This window comes from Pithys albifrons, chromosome 17 (assembly GCF_047495875.1).
Source record: "Pithys albifrons albifrons isolate INPA30051 chromosome 17, PitAlb_v1, whole genome shotgun sequence".
Taxonomy (NCBI): domain Eukaryota; kingdom Metazoa; phylum Chordata; class Aves; order Passeriformes; family Thamnophilidae; genus Pithys; species Pithys albifrons.
The window spans coordinates 11,021,724-11,045,403 of NC_092474.1; the positions used below are offsets into that span (position 1 = coordinate 11,021,724).

Sequence of the window (23,680 nt, forward strand, 5' to 3'; positions counted from 1 at the left end):
AGTCCCTTCTAATAATTTTTTAAATTTTGTTGAGGGACCAGCAAGAGGGGTGTCAGGTGAAATCCTTGGCATCAGTGGTGAAGCACATAATGAAAGTCTTTGCTTATATTTATGTTTTCCTTAGATCTAGGTAAGGATGTAGTTTTCTGACAAGTCCTGGATTTGGAGTAAAGCCTGGCATGAATTGCTTGGAGGCTGTTGACTATTTGTAAGCATTGGTGGGATGAGGGAGGGGATATTTCCCTGCCCCCCTAGTGATAGTTCTCATTATAGCATGACTTAACAGGAAATAATGATGTCTGACTTGTGCTAGCAGGGGAAACTGGGTGTGTTTGTGCCTAGAGAGTGAAAAATACAGCACTGGAGACTGCTCACAGCTGACCTCATGGTGTCTGTTTTTATGGAAACAAAATCCCGTAATCTCAGTTCAACAGCACGACATGTGCTGTTCAGCTCTGGGAACATTCTCTGACTTGGTAGTAATTTTGTAAGGAAAAGTGCTACAAGAGTCATGTTTCCTGGATCCTTCGTGGTTCCCACACTGATAGTTCTTGGTGTATCTCTCATCAGATTAGGAGCTGAACATTTGGGCTGAGCAACTGCTTTTACTGCCGTGCCGACTTGGCCAAAGTGCAATGGTAAACTAAACAGTAGCTCTGATGAGGGTGGAGCTGTGCTATGGCTCAGCCAAGGCAAGGACTTTGCTGCCTTGGAATGTGGTTTGATAGAGGTTTGAAAGGAAAAGCAAGTGAGAAATGATTCAAGAGACACCATGATATGATAAATTCAGGAGGGCTGTTACACAGCGAAGGAGAAGTGGTTGGTGACTTCCCTTTATGGTGGCCACAGCCTGTGGAAAATTGTTCAGGAGAGGTTTCCCCTGCCCAGATTCCCTGATGGGGGGAATCAGCCAGGGCTCAGAATGGAGATTGGTTGGAAGGTTCTGGGGTGCAGCCCTGCGATGTGCTGGGCTCCTCCGGGCCCCGGCACCCACCCAGCCTTGCGTGAGTGCCAGAGTATTCCCCTGGAGAGGGTCCTGCTCCTCCAGTGAAGAGCGTGGGGCTCGAGTCGCGTTCCTGCCCGGGCACCGGGCAGTCTCGGACGTGCTTGGGGCCCGCGGGTGAGCGGGACGGCCCCTCTGCGGCAGGGCAGGCATCACCCCTGGGACAGAGCCCCCGGGCAGGAGGCGGCTCTGTGTGGTGCTGCCCCGCCCGGCATTTCGCAGGCGCTTTCCCACCCTGGGGCTGCATACCAGGCCCGGGAACGGGTCCGGGAAGGGCCGAGTCCTACTCCCCGCGGTCTGGAGGCTCCCGCGGCCACCGGCAGGGGGCAGCGCGAGCGGGCGCGCGGGGGCGCGCGGGGCGGGCGCGCGCGCGGGGGCGGGCCGGGAAAGTTGCGGGCGCTGGGGCGGCGGCGGGAGCGGCACCGGCGGGAGCGGCAGCGGCACCGGGCACGGCGGCACCATGGACGATCTGGGTGAGTTCCGAGCCGCGCGGGCTGCCCTGCGGCGGGGCTGGGGCGCCGCCGAACCCCTCCGCACCCGGGGCCGCGGCCGCGGCCCGCCCGGCCACGCTGCGCCCCTCCGTGCCATGGGGCTCTGGGCCGCGCTGCCGGCGCCCGGGGACGTGTCGCTCACCGCGCCCCGCGCTGCCCATCCCGGCTCCCCGCGCTGCCCATCCCGGCTCCCCGCGCCGCCCCCGATCCCCCCGGCTGTGCTGCCCCGGGGCTACCGCCGCCCGCAGGCAGGGCCGGCAGGGGCTGTCCCGGCGCTGCCCCGGCCGGGAAGGGCGCCCTGCGCTGCCGTGCCCAGAGCGGCGTGCAGCGCGCTCGGGTTTCAGCGCGCTCCCTGCCCTGCCGCAGCCTCTCCCAGCCTATTCTTGGCCGAGAGCAGAACTTTGCGCGGGTACGGAGTGGGGACCCTCGGGAGTAAGCGGAGCCCAGTTGGGCTGAGGGATCATCCGCGTCCTCTCCCTCTGCTTCTCCCAGGTGTGCGGCAATCACCCGAAACCGGGAAGTGGGGAAGTGTCAGGCAACTGGTGTCGCGGGAAAGATCTAGAGACTTTGAGTTCCTTTGGTACCAAGCCGGAAAGGGTGTGGATCTGCCAAAATCCCTTGTGCTCCGGGAGACATTTGGGTGACTGAGTTCCGCTTATGAAAGTGATTAAATCAGACACTGGGGAGGCGCCGCGATCCGTTACTTCCATCCTACCTTTAATAGAAACCAGACGTTCTGTTAAGATACAGTCCAAACAAATTTCAATTTTATTCCCCGACCTGGAACCTCACGTTACAGTCCTGGTATAAAGCTGGTGGTCACACCTTCAGAAAATAGACTTTGAATTGTGCTGATGGTAAAACTTATGGGACAAGGAGTCCATCTGCTGTGTGGCTTCCTGGTGAAAGGTGCACCATGAAGGAATCATTTGGGGAGTTGAAATCTCACCCTCTGCCCGGGTGGAGCAGCTGGTGGTGGAAACAGAATGAATTTCCACTTCAGCTTCTTCTCACGGTTATTGTTTCTTTAAGTGGAGACAGTTCTGTTTACCTTTCCTCATATCCCTGTGCCTGGTTATCTCTTGGAGATTTGGTTCGAGCTCTTAGCATGTTCAGGAATGCGTTGCTAGTCAGAACAGGATTCACCCAGTCTGTGTATTGACTTGCTGAGTGGCCCTTCAAGGTGAGCAGGCAGAAAGCACCACAGTGTAGGGCCAGTTTGGTGTCTCCAGTTTAGTGTCTCATTACTGTGCTCTTCAGTGAACCGTGGGAGCTGTACTGTAACTGTTGCATTCCTTGGACAGTGGTAGTGTGACTTCCCAGGAAGTCAGCTTTTGTTGGAATGGGCTACTGCAGTTATAGCACATTGTTCCTTTCTTCTGTAGAAGGATTAGAGGTGAACTACAAAGGAATTGTGTAAAAGATCTGAATTTGTCTGGGTTGTTCTTCTGAAGGGCTAAATGTAATGGCACAACCAGAAGTTGTGATCTGATTTTGAAAATAGAACTTTTAGTCTCAGCAACTTGATTTCATCAAGTCTTAATTACACTGTGTCTGTCTCAATTTTTGTTCAGCCTTTCAGACTGGACAAGATCTAATTAACAGTAAGCATCTGAACAAAGAAAGTGTGACCCTTTTGCTCTCTAAGCTTTTCTTTGGTGTACAGAATAGACCATGGTAAAGCACACCAGCTGTTTTCCCTCTTGCAAATCATTGTTAGCTCCCAAATAGCTCACTTATTTCTCTAAAGCCATTCACCTTGGGATGGATGTAACAGAGAACAATGTGCTGATACAACTCCCCTGAAATAAGTCAGACTTTCAAACTGAAGTGAGAGTTGTTTGTTTTTCTTTCCTCATTATCTATGGCTGGATTATCTGAGTTGTGGATTAACTGTGCCATGGATACAGACGTCTGTGCTGGCTCTGTCCAGAGTCAAGCTGGTCCGGCAGGACTTGTTGGTTCAGGCACAATGCCATGTGGACATTGCTGCACCGCTCCGGGGCCACTTTGGCCCCAGAGTTGTGTAGTATTGAGCTGGGACTAACATGCCTTGCAGGTTCAGGGCTGATGTCAAGTAAAATCAGCTTAGAAGTTTCTGCACCATGATTCTGAATCTGTGTGGTACAGAAATGACTTCTCAGTGATGGACCTTGTTGTCCATGAGGGAACTTCTCACAGACCCCATCAGTGTGTCTGTTTTAACTCTCTGCCTTTATCAAGAATCTCCTTCCTCATCACAGAGCTGGGGGATTTGATCTGTGTGTACTTGTGCACTGTAAAATGGAGGTCCAGAAGTACCTCAGTTCTGTGCTTGGGCTCGAGAGGTTATGAAACATGAGAGTGGATTTGTCTTGCTTTGGGAATTCATTTGAAGTTGAAATAAATTTTGTTCCTTTTTTTCCCCCCTCAGTGAGAGAAGTGATGATACAGTGCACAGCTCACAGGGAAACTGCTCCTGCAGGCTGGAACTGTGCACCCCGTGGGTCTGTGGGAGCCTCTGCAGCACAGGGTGTGCAGTGCTGGGGCTGGAATAAACTGGAACAGCCCATGGTGGGAAGGGGGGAGGGGAGCAGCTGGCCAGGCTTGTCCAGATTGTCTTCCTTGGAGCTCTCTAAGGAAATGTATTTTGCTGGAGTTTGACAGGAAGTTTGCAGAGTGCATTTGCCATTCTTTGGTGTAAACTGGCACAGAGAGGACAACTTTGTCCTAAAGAGTGACAATCCTAACCTGAGGATCTCATCCCTCTCAGGGGATTGCCAGGGCACAGCCTGTGCTTCCAGCACTCAAGTGACCAACCACACATATTTGCTTTAGACAATCTGAGACACTGAATTAGATGTTGAATTATTCTTGGTTCTGTGGTGCTACTTTGTCTAAGTAGTAGTAGGAACAGATCCATTAGGATCTGCTGGTTGTGGAAGAAGAAACCTAATTAGTGTAATGTGTCATATCTTTTGTGGTGAGAGAAGTAAGAGAAAAGAAAATTGACTTTTGCTTTAGTTAGATACTGTTTGATTTTGCTTCTGAATGTTTTTACAGCTTTCCTGAAAGGGGTTGTTTGCAAACACTACTGGGAAACCTTTTGGTTACTCTAAACAGAAATGGTGTTGCTTTTAGAAGCTTTCATTTGAAGACTTTGAAATTCTCTTTTCTCAACTGCTATTTTTTACAATTTCTATTTTTAAAGGTTTCTGAGTTTTTTAAACTGGATCGTGCTATCAAAACCAAGACAGCATTCAGTGGAGCTCGTAAAAGGTGTTTTACAAAGAAGTTATTTCTGTCTAATGAGAACATATTTATGGCAGTGTTTTGGCTGTGCATGTAAACTAGGCTGTGAGCTTCTTCTTTTAGGTGTGCTTGCTCACTTTGGGAGGGCTTGCTCACTTTTTTGCAGAAGGTTTGTCTAGCAATGTGGCTTCAAAGTTCTGGGAGTGAAGGTTCAGTGGCACAACAGATTTTGCTTTACAAGTTGTTTCCCTCTGTTTTGGGAACTCTAATCCACCCTCTCTTCTGTGCTTAATCCTCTCAAGATTGACTTTAAAGGGAGCAATCTTGCCGTTGATTTTTCATGGGAGTGTGGAGGGAGGTGCATGTGTTTCCATCTGTCATCTGTCCTAACATTTGGAAGATTGCTGTGCTCTGCAGGGTGGTGCTGTCTATCCCTTTTCTGAGGGAGATGCTTGCCTGTTTCTGACTCAGTTCCTTCTGTCTGGGAGTCATATGTTGTGGGTTCTGGTCGTTCTTGACTGCAAGTTTACTGTGAAATTGCTCATGGTCAGCTACGCCCAGGAAATGGTACTGGGGGAAGCACTGGTAAAGTAATTTGGTCCCTTGGCTTTCTTCAGGCTCAGGTTTCTGGGTCCTTCCTGCTGCTGGGTGAGAAGGCTGTAAACAGAACTAATACTCTGCACAATGAGGTTCTGACTTGTTTCAGCTCCTTAGCTGTTGTGACCCCTCGTAAAACAGGGACTTCATTGTCCTCAGCAGCTCAGACAGGGAGTCCTCTGCCTCGAGCAGTGTGCAGTGCAGAGAGAGGCTTCTTTTCTTGTTGCTTTATTTCCATGGAAAGGCTGGACTCTCTGCTGTCTTTGGCTCCTTTGTCCCTTGCTGGGAGAGGTCAATTTATCCCCAGGGTTCAGCTGCCCTCCTGGTTAAAATTGATCCTCCGACATCATCTCTGCCACCAGAGAAAGGCATGGGCAACTTCTCACACATCTTTAACACTCTCTCTCTGCTTGTTCTTTCTTTTACAGGGAATTGTGATACTTCACTTTCTCTGGACCCCTTTTAGCTTGGCTTTTTCCCTTCAAACTGTATTTATTATATGAGAACCAAGTTGTGAAACTGCAGAAATGACGACTAAAACTCTTAAGTCTGGCAGCAGAACAAGCAATAATAATGCACTTTAGTTAGATCAGAGTTGGTTTTCTGATCTGCTGCTAAGACAACCAGACAGATAAATTCCCTAATCTCTGCAACTAGAGGGAGAAAAAAGCCTCCCATGGCCACAAAACAAATCTGTTTGAAAAGGACTAACGTGTTAGTTGTGATATCCAGGATCCACTGCAGCTTTGGAGACAGCCAGAGCAGATTCTGAATGCAGTTGTGTTGTGCTAGTGGAAAATCAGTGCTACTGAATAGGATCTCTGGTCCCAGTTTCCTGCTCTGGTCTCAGCCTCCCTCTTTGTGTACTGATCTTGTGTGTCCCTTTTTGTCTGATGCGGAAGCTGTTAATGAAGATGCTCTTCTACTCCAGCTGCCTGAAAGTGAGACATTGTCTGTGGGAGGCTTCCCTGTGCTGTGATAAGGAGATGGGCTTTAGGGAATGAGTTTCTTGCTCACTTCAGCATGTCCGAAGTAACTGAGGTTTAATAACAAGCCCTGGAAGAACAGGTTGTCATGACTGTTAGAATATTATATTTAAAATGCTCAGTAGGGAACTGTGGAGACCTTTGTGTCCTGTTCTTGTTTCAATGTTTGTAAAACCTCACCTTGCATGTCATCCAGTTTCAGATGGCAGCCAAAAATTTATGATTTCAGCTTCCCCACCTCTCGTGCATTCATGTTTACTTAATGAGTATCAGGCTCCAGAGGAAATTAGTTGAAATTTCTCATCTTTTGGAAAACCAACCTTTCAACCCAAATTGAACAAATGATTTGCCACTGGATTGATAAGCTGAATAGTCTCACCCTGGGGCAGGATTACTAGATCCAGTGCAGAGGAGAAACAAGGAGTGGCACCGTTCCCTTCCACTTTGGACTGCAGTTAAATGGGCGGGAGAGAAAGTGGAAGTTGAGATGTCAAGTTGGTTTAAGCTGATTAAACTGCTTGGTGCTGTGAGGTGTGTTGTGTTTCCTGCTGCCATCTCCCTCCCTTGTGTCCACAGGAACTGCTGGACAGTTGGCTGGGTCAGCTCGTTCTTCTCAAAGTCAATTTTTACATGCACAGTGGACTGGGAAGTAGGTGAGGCCACCTCTTTTAGCTGTGGCTTATGTTTAATATAGCATAAAGTAACTATTTATCCATAGCCTCAAAAATGTGCCCTGACTTAAGGCATATTATTTCTCTGTCTGTTAAACAGAGATAATTACTCCTTACCTGCAAAGTGTGGTTAATGTTGGTTGAAATCTCTGTGTTTATGAAATAGCTTCCAGCTGAATATATCAGAATATAACTCTTTCAAGCTTTTCTGGTCACCATTGCTGGAAAAGCTTACAGTGGCATGTTGGAATTAGATTTTCAAGTTTTTACTCCCTTCTAGCCTTGCTGAATGTTCCCTCTCTGACTTTCTGATTGCTCATCCCTTCTTCATCCTCTGCTACGACAGGTTATGAGTAGGGAGAAAAGATTTCCTTTCCCTTCCAGTTTCCCAGCAGTATTTCTACTCTAGTCTTTCCCTTTACCACAGAGCATTGTGAAGTCATTCAAAGAATGTTGTGTGCTAAAGATAAAAATAGGAGATGGGTGATGACTTTCTTGTATCACTCTTAGCTGTTTTTCCCATTCATGCCTATTCTCTTTGCAAATGGCCCCAGAGCAGCAGGAGCCAGCTGGGAACAGTCTCCCTTGACTGATTGGTGTCAAAGTCCATGCTCTCTCTTCCGTGTATGTATGTTTTTAAATCCTGATGGAGCAAACAAGGTAGAAATGGCAACTGGAGTTCTGTGGAGTAAGTTTGGTGTTGGTGTCTGTTACAGGAACTGAGTCCCTCAGGGTATGTGTTTCTGCTGTTTAGGACTCTGGTAAGATCCTTTTCTGCTCACATAAATGCAGCTTTTTCTTGTAGCAGACAGTAATTATTCTGAATTTACATGGGAAATTTATCTAAGCAGCTTGAGACAACTGTAAGATGAGGAGCCAAGAGAACTTATGGCAGGCCACAGGGGGAGGCAGCCTGCATTGTTAGTGCTTGGCTCCTTCTTCCCTGTGCTGGACTGTCTCTACTCTGAGAACAAGTTCAGTTCAAGTTATTTAAATGATGATGAGATAGTCTGAGGTCTTCCAATGCAGCTTGTCATGCTCTTCCCACAGTGTTCTTACTACCTGGCCATGTTTGTGTAGATGGCTCTGCTGGGTGAGGCACTGAGTGTGTCTGGCTGGCAGCACTGTGGAGTGTAGCTTGATTTCTTGTGGTTTTTTACTGTTTATTGCATATGTTTAAACCTCTTAACATTTTGCAAATGATGTGAAGAACATCAAAAAAAGTAAATGGCCCTCCAGGGAATAAACTTTCTGAATGACACTGCATGGGGAATTGTGCTTTAAATGGCTCAGCTATAAATCAAACTGTATGGGGGCTCCAGCAATAAACCAATTCCATGTTTTGTCACAGAATTCAGCTGGCAGACAGAATTAATCCTGTGTCTGTCTAGACACTCATAGGATCTTGCTCTATTTCTACTGCTGAAGAGGAAGGTGAGCAGAGAATTTCACTTTGTGCTATGGGGAAGTTTGTGGTGGTTCAGGAACTGTGGTTAGGCTGGGTTTGAATAAGAGCAGGAGGTGCTAAAAGAAGCCAGAGGTAGAAAAGGTCATGGGCAGGAGGGCTGTAAATAATTTGCCATGGATTAGGGGCTTAATACTCCCTTGTTCTATCCTCTTTCATGGTTCTAAACAAGTTCAAGGCTTCTCTGTGAAAAGGTTTCTTTTGGGTTGGAGCCACTAATTTCATCTGGGTTGGACAAAAGAACCTAAGGCTGATTGCACGTCACTTGAGGTTACTGGTGCCCCACAAGCTGGAATAAGATGATGGCTTGGCTGGTCTCTGCTTCTCATCTTGTTCGACCATGAGTTGCATCTGCTGCTCCCCATTCCTCAGCACCAGCAGCTGCCTTGGGACTAGGTTTGTTTTTTTCTTTTTTGCTGGTGGCAAATGACTCCTTTTGGGCAGAGGTGGTCCCCAAGAGTGAGGTGCTTAGGAGCAGTACTTCTGGTTTGAAGCTCTTGTTCGTTCTGGTTTTATGTGGGAGCCTTTTTTTGGGCAGTGTAGGCCTGGGTAGGCAGCGTGATGCACAGCTGGAACTATTCTGTCTGGCAGTGAGCAGCTCCAGCAGTTAGACAGGATCCCTGCAGAGAACTGGAGCACTGGGGGAGGGAATGAAATGCCATTTCATCCACGTCATGAAATCTCTTATCAGTGGCCAACTCCGAGTCGTGGGTGGGTGAGCGGTGCTGGCCAGAAGAAGCTGCCTTTTATTACTGCTGTGAAATGTGAGGAGCTCAGCACTGTCAGTCAGGCTGGGAGCTGTGGAGTGGCTTTGTGGGGCTTGGGATCAATTTGTCACTCAGGTTCTTATAGCCCTAAGCTTGTAGTTTTCAATCTATCCTGTTGGTCCTTAATCCGAGATTTGCTACTTGGCTGTCCTGAGCAGTTCCCTTGGGCAGAGCCTCATAAGCACAGCTGCTCTGGCATGCTCCTCCTGTACTTCTTAATTGCTTAAATCTGGAGCCTCCAGCACCTTCTGCCTTGGGATCATGCTTAAAAGCCCTGGCTCTGTGTGTTAGAGAGAAAATCTGTTAGGTTATCATTCATTTTTCTGTAGGAGCTGTTTAAGGGCTTCATTTGTTGGATGCTACTTTACTGTCAAATGTGAGGGAGAAAACTACTTAAAAGAGATGACCGTGGTACTGCTTCTGGTGGTGTGAAACTCGGAGACCTCCTGGATCTGCCGAACCCTCTGATTGCAGTGCTTGGGTTTGGGAAGTGCTGTGTGTGGGGTGGAACAGCCAGTGTGCTGTGAGGGGTTGGGTGCCACGTTCCCCAGGGCAGGGTCCCTCTGGTGTGGTCTCCCTGCAGGGCTGGGAGGCTGTTTTCTGGGGAGGAGGGTTGAAGGAAGAGGCTGGGGGTGGTGCAGGGAGGAAGCTTTATGTAATTCTTGGCTGGCTTTTGAATAATTGTTTTAATGAAATGGAATGCAGTGTATTCAGTGCTTGCTTGGCAGAAACAGCTATTTTTTTTTGTCTTCTATTTTGGAGGGGGGAAAGGAGTTGGGGTTGTTCTATTTTCCAGCTGCTTTAAACTCTTGGGCTTGGATTTGTGGTGGAGATAGAAGTGGAATGTTGTTCTTGGTGAGGGGGCAGTTGCACTGCTGTGCATGTGTGGGAAGTTGTCTTTGTCCATTGGTTGTGTAAGTGGTAGAGCCTGGTCCCTCTTTCCCTGTGGGCTGGGGATGCCACTGTGGCTTGAGGTGGATCAGGATAGTTTTAAAGTATTCAGCAGTGTTGGGATGATAGTGATGTGAATAGGTATGTGTGTCCATATAAAATACAAAGTATTTGACAGGAGAACTAACCCATTTCCCTCTGTGCCCTAGTTCACTGCACAGCTGGGAAGAACATGATGAGTTAAGACAAAGAAATCAACTTAATTTTCAGCAAAGCAGAAATGTGGGCACTGGGAATCTTTACTGCTCTAGACTAGTGCAAAATATTCTGTCCAGTTATCTCAGATGATTGTTGACTTTTATCGTAGGATTGGTGGTGGAACAATCAGATCATGGTGAAAACCCTTTTTTAGAAAGTAATTTGAAGAAGGATTTATTTCATGTACCTCTGGAAGGGAAGTTTATTCTCATGCTGCTTCTATTTCAGTATTGCTGGCATTTCCATTTTTGGTCAGGGCTGGAGATTGGTCTCTCTTACTCATCTTTACCTCACAAAAATCTACTTTCTATTTGGTCCTTGTAATTTATTGTTTTTTAGTTGTTGTTTTCTGTGGTCTTGAGTTCTCTTGTAAGTAAAACAGCCTTTGGCTGACAGAGTAAAATTTTTCTTTGTCAAACAACAAAACAGTAACTTCAGGGCACTGAGATGAAGAGTCTGTCATGCGTTTAATTGCTTTATTAATACTGCTCTTGGTAAAAAGAAACCCTCACTATTTCTCTTGCTGCTGCTGGAACAAGCAAGAGAGTTGTGCCTCACACTTCTGTCAGGATGCCCATAGATGACAGGTAGAACAACAGGCCATCCACCTTCTCGTGTAGGAAGAGATCAGAAAACCTTAAACTTTCTCCAGCTCTTCTCCGTCCACTGGCTCCAATACACTCCAGTTCTAAAAATGTTAGTTTTCTGTCTGGCTTCAACAATTTCCTTTCTCTCAGCGGGCCTCTCATGACATTGTGAAACTCTTGAGCCACACATTCTTCTGCCAATACTGAAAAAAATCCCTGAGAGCTCTGCAGCTGAAGAGCCATCAGCAGTCAGATTACCACCCACATCTCCCAAACTGGACAGCCGGTTCCCACATTCATTTCTGAAACCTTGTCCTCCTTTCATTCCCAGAAACTGCTTTAAAGTGAAAAGTAGCTGCTTTAATGAGATCTTTAACCATGTGGTCCTTGGCCCTTCGCACTCCATTGTCTTTCAAAGCTGTTGCTTGCCCACTATCTGTAATTACTTGGGTTATCTTTGAGTACAGATTGAAACCTTAATTTTAAAACTTTCTACCTATTATAGTTATAAGTAGTACCAAGATCAACACGACTGAAAAATGTTAAATATTTTGTTGTCATTTCCCCCTGCCCTGCTCTGAGTTTACACTGTGCTTTTGGCAGTGCTTTGTGTAAAGTCAGTTGTTGACGATGACTTACACTTTTTGGCTTATAAAGAGTTCAGTGTTGCTTCCAAGTCTGCTCCCACCCTGTTGCAGAGAACCCTTGCAGAAACGAGAACTTCTTGAAAGAAAAATCCACCATTTTGTGAGTACTTCCTTAGTAATTAGATTTTTAACAAGCCAGTTAAACCACATATGACATTTGACACAAATTCCTTTTTTTGAGAAAAGGGAAACAACCCACTTCAGAGTGGCTGGCAGGTCAAGCCGACAAGTCTTTATTTACATCTAATATACTAACCTTTTATTTGGCATCCCCAGTATCTGGGTGAGATTTTCTGGGACTTCTATCTCTCTTTATTGATTCAGGCTTTTAAAACTTCAGATACCTTGTTTTTTTAATTGAAGGTTTGGATTTGTTGAATGCTTTTATATTTAGGCTATTGGGATATATGTTTATTACTTTACTGAATAGGAAGTTGCTGAAGCTAATGAAAAACATTCTCTTCAAGGACTAAAATCTCTCAAGTCTGCATTCCCATATCCCATTTAAGAGCCTTCAGGATAGGAATGCCTCAATAAGACTATTCTAAATATGGATGCAATTGCAGAGTCTCTGTAACGTCCCCAGTCTCTGTTACTGGAATCCTCATTTTGCTGGTAGCTCAGGCACTCTTCATCTCATGGGCAGAATTTGTGCTTCTAATGCTTTTAATGAATTCAGAATTTACACTAATATTTCAGTCCTTCATTTCATCATCTTTATGTGTGTCTCAAATTTTGTAACTGGCACTTTGCCTGGATGGGTCTGTATTCAGCTCTGTTTATGCTGCATGGGTAGGATTTCCACAGCTCAAAAGATGCTATTTTTTTCCCCTCAAGTTTCATGCCTATTCTTGCATAACCAAGCAAATCCTGCTCTTCCTTTACTGGTTATGGGGCCCACATGCTTTCCTGTTACTGTTACTTTTTAAAAGGCTCATAATTAACTAGAATGTGCAAGCTCTGACAGTGTTTTGTCTCCCACTGTGTCCAAACTCATTTTTGCCTGTGCAGATGGGGAGGATCACAGCAATGTTACTGTGACTGTGTTTACCTGTGTGACAGTGTCAGGGTGTCGGGGTGGGGGTCCCGTGACAGCTGAGTCACTGTGAGGACTCGCTGCTGCTGGAAGGGGGGATTGCTTTGCCCTTTTCTCCTCTCTGCCTGTTTGGATGTAGTCCTCCTCCTTGCTGACTGCTGTGCTCATCTCTTTTCTGACCCAAAAGGAGACAGTCAGCTTTTTTTGGCTGAGTGAACATTCTGTGGAACTGGTTCACAGAGGGGTCTGCTGAGAGCCAGCGCCTACGCAATAAGTGGCAGCAGCACATGTCTGGAAGAGGGAGCAAAACCTCTCCATTTTTGGCAGTGCTGAACTGTTAATTCGCCTTTCCGCGTCTTGTGCAACTGTATCCTCCTCTCCGGGGTGCTCACTGTCCCGTGGAGCTCCTGTGCTCTGTTGCAATGTAAACCCTGATGTAACATGTTTTCCTGCCCCAGATGAGTTAGAATCAGCAGTTACTAAACGATGATCTCCACGTGGTAAGTGCTCCAGGGCTGTTGTAAGGGGTCAGACCCACACACTTGCCATTTCCACCTGAGGGCTCTGGAGCGCAAGCACTCGAGATTGCTGATGCCCAGGGATTTGGACACCACAGATTTGCCACTGCTGATTTCTACTGCTTAGAAGCTGCTCAGAAGAGTGATCTGGTCCTGCGTTAGAATGTGTGTAACCTCAGTGCTGCTTATGACAACTGCCAGTTCAAGTCAGACCCAAATCTCAACCAAATACCAACGCAGGGTTTAAAAAACCGCCCTTGTCTGCCCTCTTTTCAGTGGCCATGTAGAGTGTTTGCTGGGTGCTGCACACCTCTGCACTCAAACCTTGAGCTTCTGTTTATTCCCTTTACCAGACCCGTGGTTTAAAATCCACAATGTCCTGTTTCCTGCTGTCTCTATACCCATCCTTGGACTCTTTGTTTAAGGGAGACCTCCTTTGTACTGGATTTGTCAGATGTTTGTAAAATGGCAGTGCTGTGTTCTGTCCTAGTGCTTGTGGAGTAGCTGCACTCTGATGTAGCAGGAAGGGTCTGGTTGCTCAGATAGCTGGCTTGGCTGAGCCCCTCTTCCTGTAGGAATACAAGGGAGTTGCTATTTTGTCCAGAGGCCTTGGCCCTGGAAAATTTTCCCTGAAGGGTCAGTTCAGTGGCTGCTTGTTTGGTTTTTGAGAATTTTTTTTTTTGTTTTCTTTTGGCAGCGTCTTGTTGGATTTTTTCGAATGTTGATTCCAATTTCTAAAAACTTTGAGCCAGCTGCAAATAAAAATTCTTATGACATGCACGAGGGTTAACTTACTATTTTTCATGTTCAAGGATGAATAAGGTACTAAAAAAATAGTGTATTGGTGAATAATGTTTTTGGTTTTATTTAAATTTTTTCTTCCATCTGCGATGCTGGCCAGCCCAGGTCAGTACTGAGGTGGCATTAACTGCTTAGTGGCTCGTGTAAACGTTTGCACTCCCTGCAGTCTCATCCAGGATGTCTCTCACTCCTGTCTGTTGCTGTGTTTGGACACAGGATGTCCCTCGCTTTTGTCTGAGCCAACTTGCCTCCCTCCCAGGGACAGCTGGGGCAGTACTGGCCATTGCTAAGGCCTTTGTCTGGGCCTTCCTGGAAATGCCTGAGGATGTGTTTGCTGTCAGGCAGAGATCAGAAATAGATCTTGCACAGGACAGCCACTCTAGGAGGGCACTGTCAGAGGCTGTACTCACCCTCCTTGGAGCCCAGAGCTGTTTCCAGTTTCACAGTTGACACACAGGGAGTGAAATGGAGGCTCTCTAATTTGTGCAGATAGTTGTTCCTTGTGGTCTTTCACAGGACTAACTACAAATGCCTGTTGGGACACCAGTCTATTTGCTTCCAAAAGGAAGGGATTCTGACAAAAGACTTGGTGGCAGGTGGAGCTCATAGCAGGCTGCAGATTCAGGCTGAGAAATTCCAACTTAAATATTTTTAGTACAGGCCAGAGAGTCAGACTTGCTTTCTGTTCTGATATAACATGGACTTGCCATGTTATGTTGGACTGTTCAGGGCTGCATATCAGTTCTCCATTTCTGAAAGGTACATGATTTTTGTGCTGCCAAGGAAATGTGAATGTTAGGCTGAGGATTCTGATTTGTGATCCTTGTTAGAATTCAGGTGCAGTGGCTGCAGACTTTGCTCTGCCACAGCCTGTTATATCAATATCAAATTGAATATGTGGAGATTTAGGTTTAGGGTGTGGGACTGTCGACAGCTGTGACTGAAAACTGTGACTGAAAATGGATTCCACTGTGATTAGGGCTGTAAGTTGTGGGTGGAACAATCATCTGAGGACAGTGGGACTTAAATCACAGAAGTTTGAATCACTGGAGGTCAGAAGTTGGAGCACTGAGTAAAGACTGGTTATGTCTGTGTGAAGCATCACAAACTTCTTGTGCAATCTCCAGCTTCTCTGTCCAGTGAGACAAAGCCTGGCTTTGTGCTCCTCAGCATTGTGCAAGGGTTGAGATCAGCTGGAACTAGGACTTGCAAATCCCTGATGGGGTTCCTGCAAACCCCTCATCCTCCTGAAGATTGTTCATGGAGTGCTGGAAGAATTTTTTTACTTTGCTTATCCATCTTTGGAAATTATTTCCTATTGTTCAGGACTCTGTTTGAGAATCCAGTGGGTCTTCATAGAAAGGATCCATGCAAGGGATTATTTTCTGTTTTAGCTTCACATGACTGTGGGTCAACCATCTGTGAATTGCTGTACAGAGGCATTCAAGGCTTGTGTAGCTGGATCTGGCATTCTCAGGAGTCCTTGGGACCTGTGAAACTAAAACATTTATTTGTTCAGTAAGCTGGAACATGGATTCAGTTTTAGGCAGCAGCTCGTAGCATATAAACAGAGGGAAGCAAATGTAAGACGTCTCTTTTCACTTTAACTGTAAAGAAATCCATGCTATTAAAAAGAGGATGCTGTACAGGCAGGAAATAACCCTTCCCTCCCCCCCTGTCCCAGCACTCTGGAAATGAGAAATAAACGGGAGGACACACCTTTGGGAGGGAACAGGCTCTGAGACTTGGAGATGCCTCAGTGCTGCAAAGTTCGAGTACTCCCCCTTGGAGGCCATATGGGAAGAACATACAGCAGCCACCTTCAGCTGGGCTGGTGTGGCTTTGCTTTGCTCCCTGCTGTCCTTACACCTTCAGTGCCTCTGTGACAGTTTGCTCTTCCCCATGTTTCTCTGACAGCTTCTGAATGCAATAGCCAAGGCAGCAGAGTGGACAGCTGAGGGGGATTTGAAGAACTTCAAAGGGCTACACTTGGTTTTAGCAGGGTTTTTTTTTTTCTGAAAACCAAAAAAAAAAAACCCAAACCCAGCATTCAAACTGTATTTACTTTCTCTGGACCATCAGGTGCATCCCTTTCTAGTATGAGGATGCTCAGCAAACTTTGTAATGTACTGAGGAATATTTCTCTCTGACCATGAAAGCAGTTACGTGCCTTTGAGACTTCTGTTATCTCACCCATCTAATGAACCGTTCTGAGACAGTGGAAAGGGGGTGAAGGTTTTTCTTAGGAAGCTGCAGAAAGACAGAATGACTACATGTTTCTCTTCTGTAGGTGGTGGTTCTTTTCTCTCAGCCAGTTTGAGCTGGGGTTTAATTTAGTGTTCAAGAGCTAAGTGGAAAAATTCTGGTCCTACAGGAAAATCCTTTGTGGTTCCTCACACAGATTGGATTGTAGGCCAGAGAGCCCTGTGGGTTTGTTGCATCCAGGAAGCTGTGCTGACTCAATCTTTGAGGCACTCGCAGTGTCTCTCAGCCCGTGTGTGTTAATGGTCTGGTTACCTTTCTGCCAACTTGGAGATGTGAACAGAGCCAGCAGCTGAAGGACTTCCCAGCCTGTTGCATCAAAGATGACAAGAGGTGGATCCAAGGTTCTCACTCAAGGAATTGGGCTGTGATTCCCATGGACTGCTGGTGTCAAGCTGCAGTCTGGTCATCTGGTTTCCCACAGTGTCACTGTGCCCTTGGGAGCCTGCTGGGTTACATAGGGACCTGCTGACCCCGTGTGATGCTGTCAGCATTCCAGCACCCTCACCATGAGGACAAATACACCACTGCTGAGGCTACAGGGCAGGTCTGATTTCACTGAAACGCTTGTGTTAATTTGAAAGGAACTGGTGTGGCCAGTGCCAGGAAGGATCTGGCAGTGACCTTTATGGTTTTCCAGCACACACACAAATAGCCCTCTTGCCTCTCGGAGGGATCTGGTGGAAGGTCTGAGTGCACAGGATGGCTTTGGTTGGGTTTGTAGTGTACAAGATTGGCTCATCTTCACAGTTTTGTGGTCAGGAGTCTCTGTCAAAAGCTCATTCTTAAGTTCAGTGGCACAAATGAGAGCCCCAGTGGGTCTGTGACATGTGCAGCCCCGCTGACTGAGCCAGGTCACAGGTCTGGGGCTGGAAAGCCAAAGTAAGTTGTCAGTATAGGCTCAGGTGGAGGTGGCAGGTAATGGTGAGGGATGTCTCCAGAACTTAAGAGCGTTTGTACTATCTGCTGATTGCATCTTTTCAGGCTGAAGTTTTTCTGGTCTGCATCTGAGATGCAGACGAATTATGGGAGTCAGACAGGAGGATGGGAGATTTCTTTCAACTAATGGCAGGATGGGATGGATTTACTGTTTATGTCCTGGCCTGAGTTTTGAAGGTGAAAGTAGAGCCTTTCCCATTTAAAGTGGAAGTTTTATTTACTTACTTGAACAAGGGCTCAGGTCTGGCATTGGTCTTTTTAATACGTTTTCTAAAAGCTGCTTAAGTCACAGAGTGGTAGAGTGGTTGGAGCTGTGCTCCCAAGGACCTAATGCATTTATCTGAAAAAACCAAGCCAACAACCCAGCAAACTTTTATTGGATTAGTAAGTTGAATTAGTTTAGGAAGCATCTGGTGATCAGCAGGGCAGGTTCCAGAAACAGCCTGGGGTTGCATGCTGGGGACTGGGGGGGTCCCTGGGCTTTCCCTTACACTGCAGTGGGTGGTGGTGTCAGCTCTGCTGGAACTACAGCCAGAGCACCCACAGGTTTGCATTTCATCCCTAAATGTGCAGTGAGCAGTCACTGATGAACAGTTACTGGAATTGCTTTCCCTAGGCTGTATTTGCACACTCTTTTACAACCCCATGCGTGGGATGGTAGTAGTGTATGTTAGTTGTGACCAGCTGGTTGGCCAGAGGTTCTGGAATAAACTCTCCAGCTTGGCCCTGAGTGGTTGGGGCAGGAAGCCACAGCCACTGCTGCAGCTGCTCGTGCAGACCACACCTCACACTGCAGGGTCTTGTCTTTGTTTAGACGTTTGCTGATAGCGGTCAGAGCTGCCGTACTGGGCAGAGCTGACAGGTTTGGCTGTGTTCTGGCACAGGTGGGATTCACAGTGGTTGCCACCACCTGATTTTGAAAGCATCTCTGTCTGGCACAGCATGAACCGCAGTTTAGTTTGTCTCTGCAGCCTGGTGTAGCAAAGCACAAACTGCTACTGGTTGTCTGCCTTTGCTGTTAAGCTTTTCTGAAGCACCCACACAACTGTGTAAATCAGTGCCACAAATGCCAAGTTTTGCTTGTTCTGAGGGGGCACAGGTTTGGTTTCAAAGCACAGAGAAGCTTCAAGAATTTAATGGTTATTGTCTTTACTGGAATCCACCATACCACTTATCAGTCTGGACATCCTTTTTATTAAGCAGTGACACATTTCTCATGGTAATGAGAAAGCACAAGGTTTTGAATAAGCATCAGTACATTAAAGAAATAGCTGAGTGATTTTTCTAACCATGCAGTCTGAACTTCCTCCAGGCAGGTCTAGGCAACGTGAAGTAGAAATCCCAGTGGCTGCTCTGTACTGGTACTCCAGCAGTTGTTAGCTCTGGAAAATGACTTATCTTTTGTGCCTTGAATTTTCCTATATCTTCAATAACAATCTGTCCCAGCTTAACAAGAAGGCTGAGCTGTTACATGTCCTGTATTTTAAACCACCTTCTTCACGTATTGGTTAAATTTTAGAAAACTTTTAAATGTCGTCTCCTTAAAATGTTTTTGAAAGTAAGCCAAGCTATTTTACATGCTTTCTATACATGTGAACTGGAGAACTTGTGGATTTTAAGAACATCTAATTGTACTTTGAAATTTTCAGGTCACTTTTTGAATGCAGTTTTTGTATTTTATTGCTTTTGTAGTCTCTGATCTTTTTGCATTTAAAAGCATTGATTGGAATATGAAGCCTTAAGAACCTGTCTTTTATCTGGAAATCAATGCCTGCTTTCACCTGTTTGTTCATGGTTTTCCTATTTCTGATGATGCTTTTCCATTTCACTGAGAAAGTCAAAACTGCTGTTAAAATGGGAATTCCTGCCATCAGTTTTGGTTTCGGGGCTCCCCACACCTTCTGGAGTCAAACTCCAGGGCAGTGAGGTCCTACAGCAAGGCTCCAACAAGTCTTCTTGAGGCAGCTCTTCCAGGGCACTGCAAATGTTTCTTTTGAAAGGCTGTTTATTAAGGATAAATATACCCAGGCTCCCCATTCCTCTGCAGTTACTCACAATGTAAAACTGTTGTGCCAGGGATTGGGTTACCACCTTGAGCTGTCTCCCTGTATGTGAGCTGGAGCTGCATTTACTCCTGAAGGTGGGGGAGAGAAGAACTTAGTTGAAACTAATGAGATTTTTAAAGTCTGGATTTAGAGATTTTGCAAACAGACTGCTCAGATGAGACTGGAAGCTCAGACTTCAATTCTGGACATTCAGTTCCCTTCATTCATTTAGGGGATAGCAAAACCCAAGGATTTGAATTCAGCATATCTGGAGAATGGTTTGTGATTCTGCAAGTGAGGGGTCTGCAGTTGTCTTACTCTGAGACATGTTATCATGTAAAGTCCATGTGCTTGTTTAGAGCAGCCCTTATGTCTGTCTTGCTTTTCATTTCCCTTTGCCAATCTTCTGGGAGTCTTCTGCTGCCTAAACCAGGAAAAACCTGTAGCACTTCTACTTATTTGGATAAACAGAGGTGGGGAGAAGAACAGGGCAGGTGCAGACACCTGTTCTGTGCAGCTGCAGTAGTGGAAGTACTGTAGTTTGTGCTCTGTTCTCATCCTGATGCCCCATTGTGCTGTGTCTGGGCTGTCAGGGCCATGTGGCACCAGAGGTGCTGGGGGAGATGAAATCTGTGCCTGAATGCGTTTGCTCTGTGTGGTGGCTGGATGAAGAATCCTGTCTCCAGTGTCACTCACTTTCCAGATGTCCCATGCAAGAAGCAGAGCTGCAGGGAACATGCAGTTTGATGGGTGCACAATGTGGCTTTCAGCTGTTGAAAATAAAGGCTGATATCTGAGACATCTGAAGCATCTTGCTTTAGTTATGCTTCCATTTCCTTCCCAGCAGTAGATGAGATGTAGAAGAAAATTGACCACCACCCTTTTGATCTGCTTACTGTATTGATAATGCTGTGATTTGCTGTGTCAGCGTGGCTTAATAATCCTCAGTTCTTGAGAGAGCTGAGCTGCATATGGAAGTCTGAAGTTGTTTTCTCCTGGCAATAATGCTGTCATCTTTGAGCTCACCGGATGCTGTGTCTCTCCCTAACCCTCACACAGGCTGGAGTTACCCTGGGCACACAATAGCAAAAGGCTTCTCCTTGGCAGAGGAAAGTAAATTTAGATTTTCTAAATTGCCTCTCTTGAAAAAAAAATCGGAAGAATCCTGGGCTGCGTATGAATAGTGGAAAACTATTTGCTGCTTGAGGAAAAATTAGCATTGAAAAGCTGCTTGACATTGCTTTGCAAATGTGAATTTGTCGTGTAGGTTTTTACAGAACTAATGCATAATGTTCTGCTTCACTGTGCCACCTTAATCCAAGAATGTTTTAGAGATGCACAGAAAGGGGAGAGTGAACAAAGTAGTTTCCATATGCATGGGAAGATACATCTAAATATATATCTATCTTTTTCTTTTCAGTAACTTCATTTTTTTAAGGGGGCTGAGTGCAGCTCAGATTTCTGGAAAATCATGTTGATGTGTGCATCAATACAAAGGGGCCTGGTGTTACCATTCCTGTTCCACACCTTGGAGCAGTGCTGGGATCCCCAGGCTGGCATTACTGCTCTGTCAGACAAAGCTGGGATGTGGGAAGCTGAGGAATGTGCCCCTGGCTGCACACAGGCCGTTCTGCTGGAGGGTGCTGTGTGTGCCGGACAGCGAGTGCCGACACGCAGCCATGGCAGAAGGAGCCTGTGCTGGAGCCCCTGGAATGCAGGAGCTGTTCCTCGGCCCACGGAGGTGTGGGCTGGGCAGATAATGCAGGAATGTGCAGTATATAACTTGGGAGATGGTTGTTCTTCTCACTCCAGCCTGAACTGGTAAATGGGCTTATCCTGTGGTATTGTCCTGCTCTTCCATCTTGCTAATTTTCTTGGTAAAAGGGATTTTTCTGAGTGGTTCAATTCACTGGGCATCAGCTTGAGAGTTCTTGTTCTGAACTGTTGAAATGAGCAGCAGGGCTTTGGCAGCTGCTGGGAACTCCCTGGACAACAAAGTTGGTGTTAAGTGTCATTAATATATATCTAATGTAGGTGCAGAGCTGTGTGGAGAGTCTGTAGACCACAATCCCAAGAAGCTCATAGTTAATAATGATTTTTGGGAAAACAGAGGGAAAGGAAAGAGAAGCAAACTCATATCCCTGAACCTCTTTATAGCAGTAAAGGTATCAAACATGGTATCAATTCTTTAACTGCCCCTCCCCATAGGAAAATTCATATAGAGAAAACACTTGAATGCAAACACCAGTGTCCTCCCATACTGGTCAGGATGTGGTTTGAGTAGCCCTCAGGCCTGAATGTGATTTCAATTCAGCATGTAATTTTTGGGTTGCCCAGTGGAGGGAGGAGGACTTTGTCCTTCTGTCTGATGTTTGCATGGCAGCCTTATCAGGTACCTGGTCAAGTTACCTCAGTCTGTGGAGGACCAGCTGTGCACACTCGAAGATGCTCTTGTGCTGAGTTAGGATTTTATTGGCTCTGTGACTGCACCAGCATAGCCTTGACAAGCAGGAGCACCCAGGTTGGTGGTATTTTAGCAGATATTCCTTTTCACACCCCACTGAGCAGCACGCTGCTAATGGAGTGGAAAATACAGGTTTCTATATGCACAGCACATGCCTGCGGGTAGGCGGAGCCTTAGAGAGTCTTTGGAAACTGCACCGTGATTCTGCTCCATGCACATGTCTGTGAGTTGACATTTCAGCTGTGGGTTGTGTTAGTAGCTTGCTGGAGGACTGAGAGTGGAAGGAGGGGTGATCCTGTGGAGGAGCAACAGCTTGAAGATCTGGTTTACTTTATGGCTGCAAAATCGCTAAATCTGTCCTCTAGAGATTTAAATAGATCTATGGTATTTATCCTTGGGAGACTCTGCGTCCTAGAGCAGTGCCAGTGGTGTTCTGGAGAGTATTTGGAGCGGTGGTTAGTGCGGTGAGTCGGGTGTGTGGCTGTTTGCAGAGCACAGGGCGGTAGCCCCGGGACGCTGCAGCGTGTGCTGTGGCAGAGGCAGCTCCGTGGGGAGGTGCGGCACACGTGGCACCGACACGAAGTTTGTGTGCCCATAACAGGCACCGACACGAAGTTTGTGTGCCCATAACAGGCACAGGTTTCTGGCTCTGCGGGGCTGAGCGAGTGAGCGGAAGGGACTGCCAAAGTGGGCATTGCTGTGGGGTTTCCTCGCTCTCTGTCCGTGTGAGGATGTGGTGGTGCCCCCTCATGGATGGTGCCTGTGAGAACTGGCCTGAGCCACTGCCTTTGGATCAGCTGCTTCGACGTGTTGGGGGGGACAAATGGATGATTAACACCTCCTGCAGCGCTATCCCTCAGGAGTCACCTTGGGCAGGAACACTTCATTACCCAGTAAATCGATTGAGCCTTTAATATTTCTATTTAAGCATTTAATATTCCATTTAAGGAGCAGCCACTGTGGTGAACTCAGTGCTGTGACACAAAGTGCAGCGCTGCACAAGGCACAGCATCCCTGTCTCAGTTCCTCAGGTTACAGCTGCTGGTCCCATTTGTGAGAGTGACACACCTTTTTCCCGTTAATAAATATCCCTTCTTTACCACCATCTCTTAGCTCACTGTCTTCTGGTAGTGTTAAAAATTGCACAAATCCTAAATGAATGCACAGTGCTTTGGGACCTCTTGGAATGAGGTGCTGCATGGAAAACAAAGCGTTAATCCCTTTGCTCGGTTTTTTGGTCGAGTTTTGAATAATTGCCTCAAATCCCGCTCTAGACTGCAGAACTCCTTGTGTTGACCTCCAGGGGAGCGATTTGCAGCCCGTGCCTGTGGTTGCGGAGCCGCTTCCCTCTGGCAGGGCGATGCCCGTGGGGCAGGATGGGCTCAGCGGGCTCGGGGCCAGCGCCGCTCTCCCCTGCCCTCTCCAGGCACGTCCTGCTGCCGGTGTTGGACCCTTTAACGGGCTCAACTTCCCATTCCAGCAGAGCTTCAGGGAACTGTGGCTGCTGATGGGGATTGGATCCGGAAACAGCAACGGGGAGGGACGCAAAAGGGGAAGAGTTTCCCTGTGTCGTGGCTGCGAGCTCGGAGGGAGCGGCTGGGGCGCAGGGAGGGGAGGACACAGCGTCTGCAGAACTTGGGGGCGAGCAAGCACAGGGGAGGTCCTTTTCCACCGGGGAATCGGCGTGTGAGCGCCTGTCCTGCGCTGGCTTGCGCCGTTCGTGTCCCGCCCGGCTGGGGTGGTGCCCTCGTGCAGCTCCGTCGGTATCAGTTACAAAGTTGGAGTTTAATTTGAGTAACTGAGTGATTCCTCTCCAGTCTTTTCTCCTCCCTCTGCTTCCCGTTCCACGGCTCTCCCGTGTTTGCTCAAGTCAGGAAGGGGGAGGGTTTGGGGAAAGTTAATCATTAATCTTAACTCCTTCGCAGCCGTGGGGCTGAGCGCTCCTGGTATTTCCAGACCTCTCTTACCGCAGACTTGTAAAGTAAAGGGGTCCGTGTAGCCGAGCTCACTCCGTGCCATTA

General features: G+C 47.0%; 1 protein-coding gene across 1 annotated transcript in view; it reads left to right on the forward strand.

The window, feature by feature from the left end:
• Positions 1 to 1,391: 1,391 nt before the first annotated feature.
• Positions 1,392 to 23,680, forward strand: part of PXN (paxillin) — a 45,834-nt gene continuing 23,545 nt past the window's right edge. Inside the window, exon 1 of the mRNA XM_071571965.1 lies at positions 1,392 to 1,476. Within this exon, the coding sequence (XP_071428066.1) occupies positions 1,464 to 1,476 (13 nt within the window). The 5' untranslated portion in view covers positions 1,392 to 1,463. The remainder of the gene's footprint in view (positions 1,477 to 23,680) is intronic.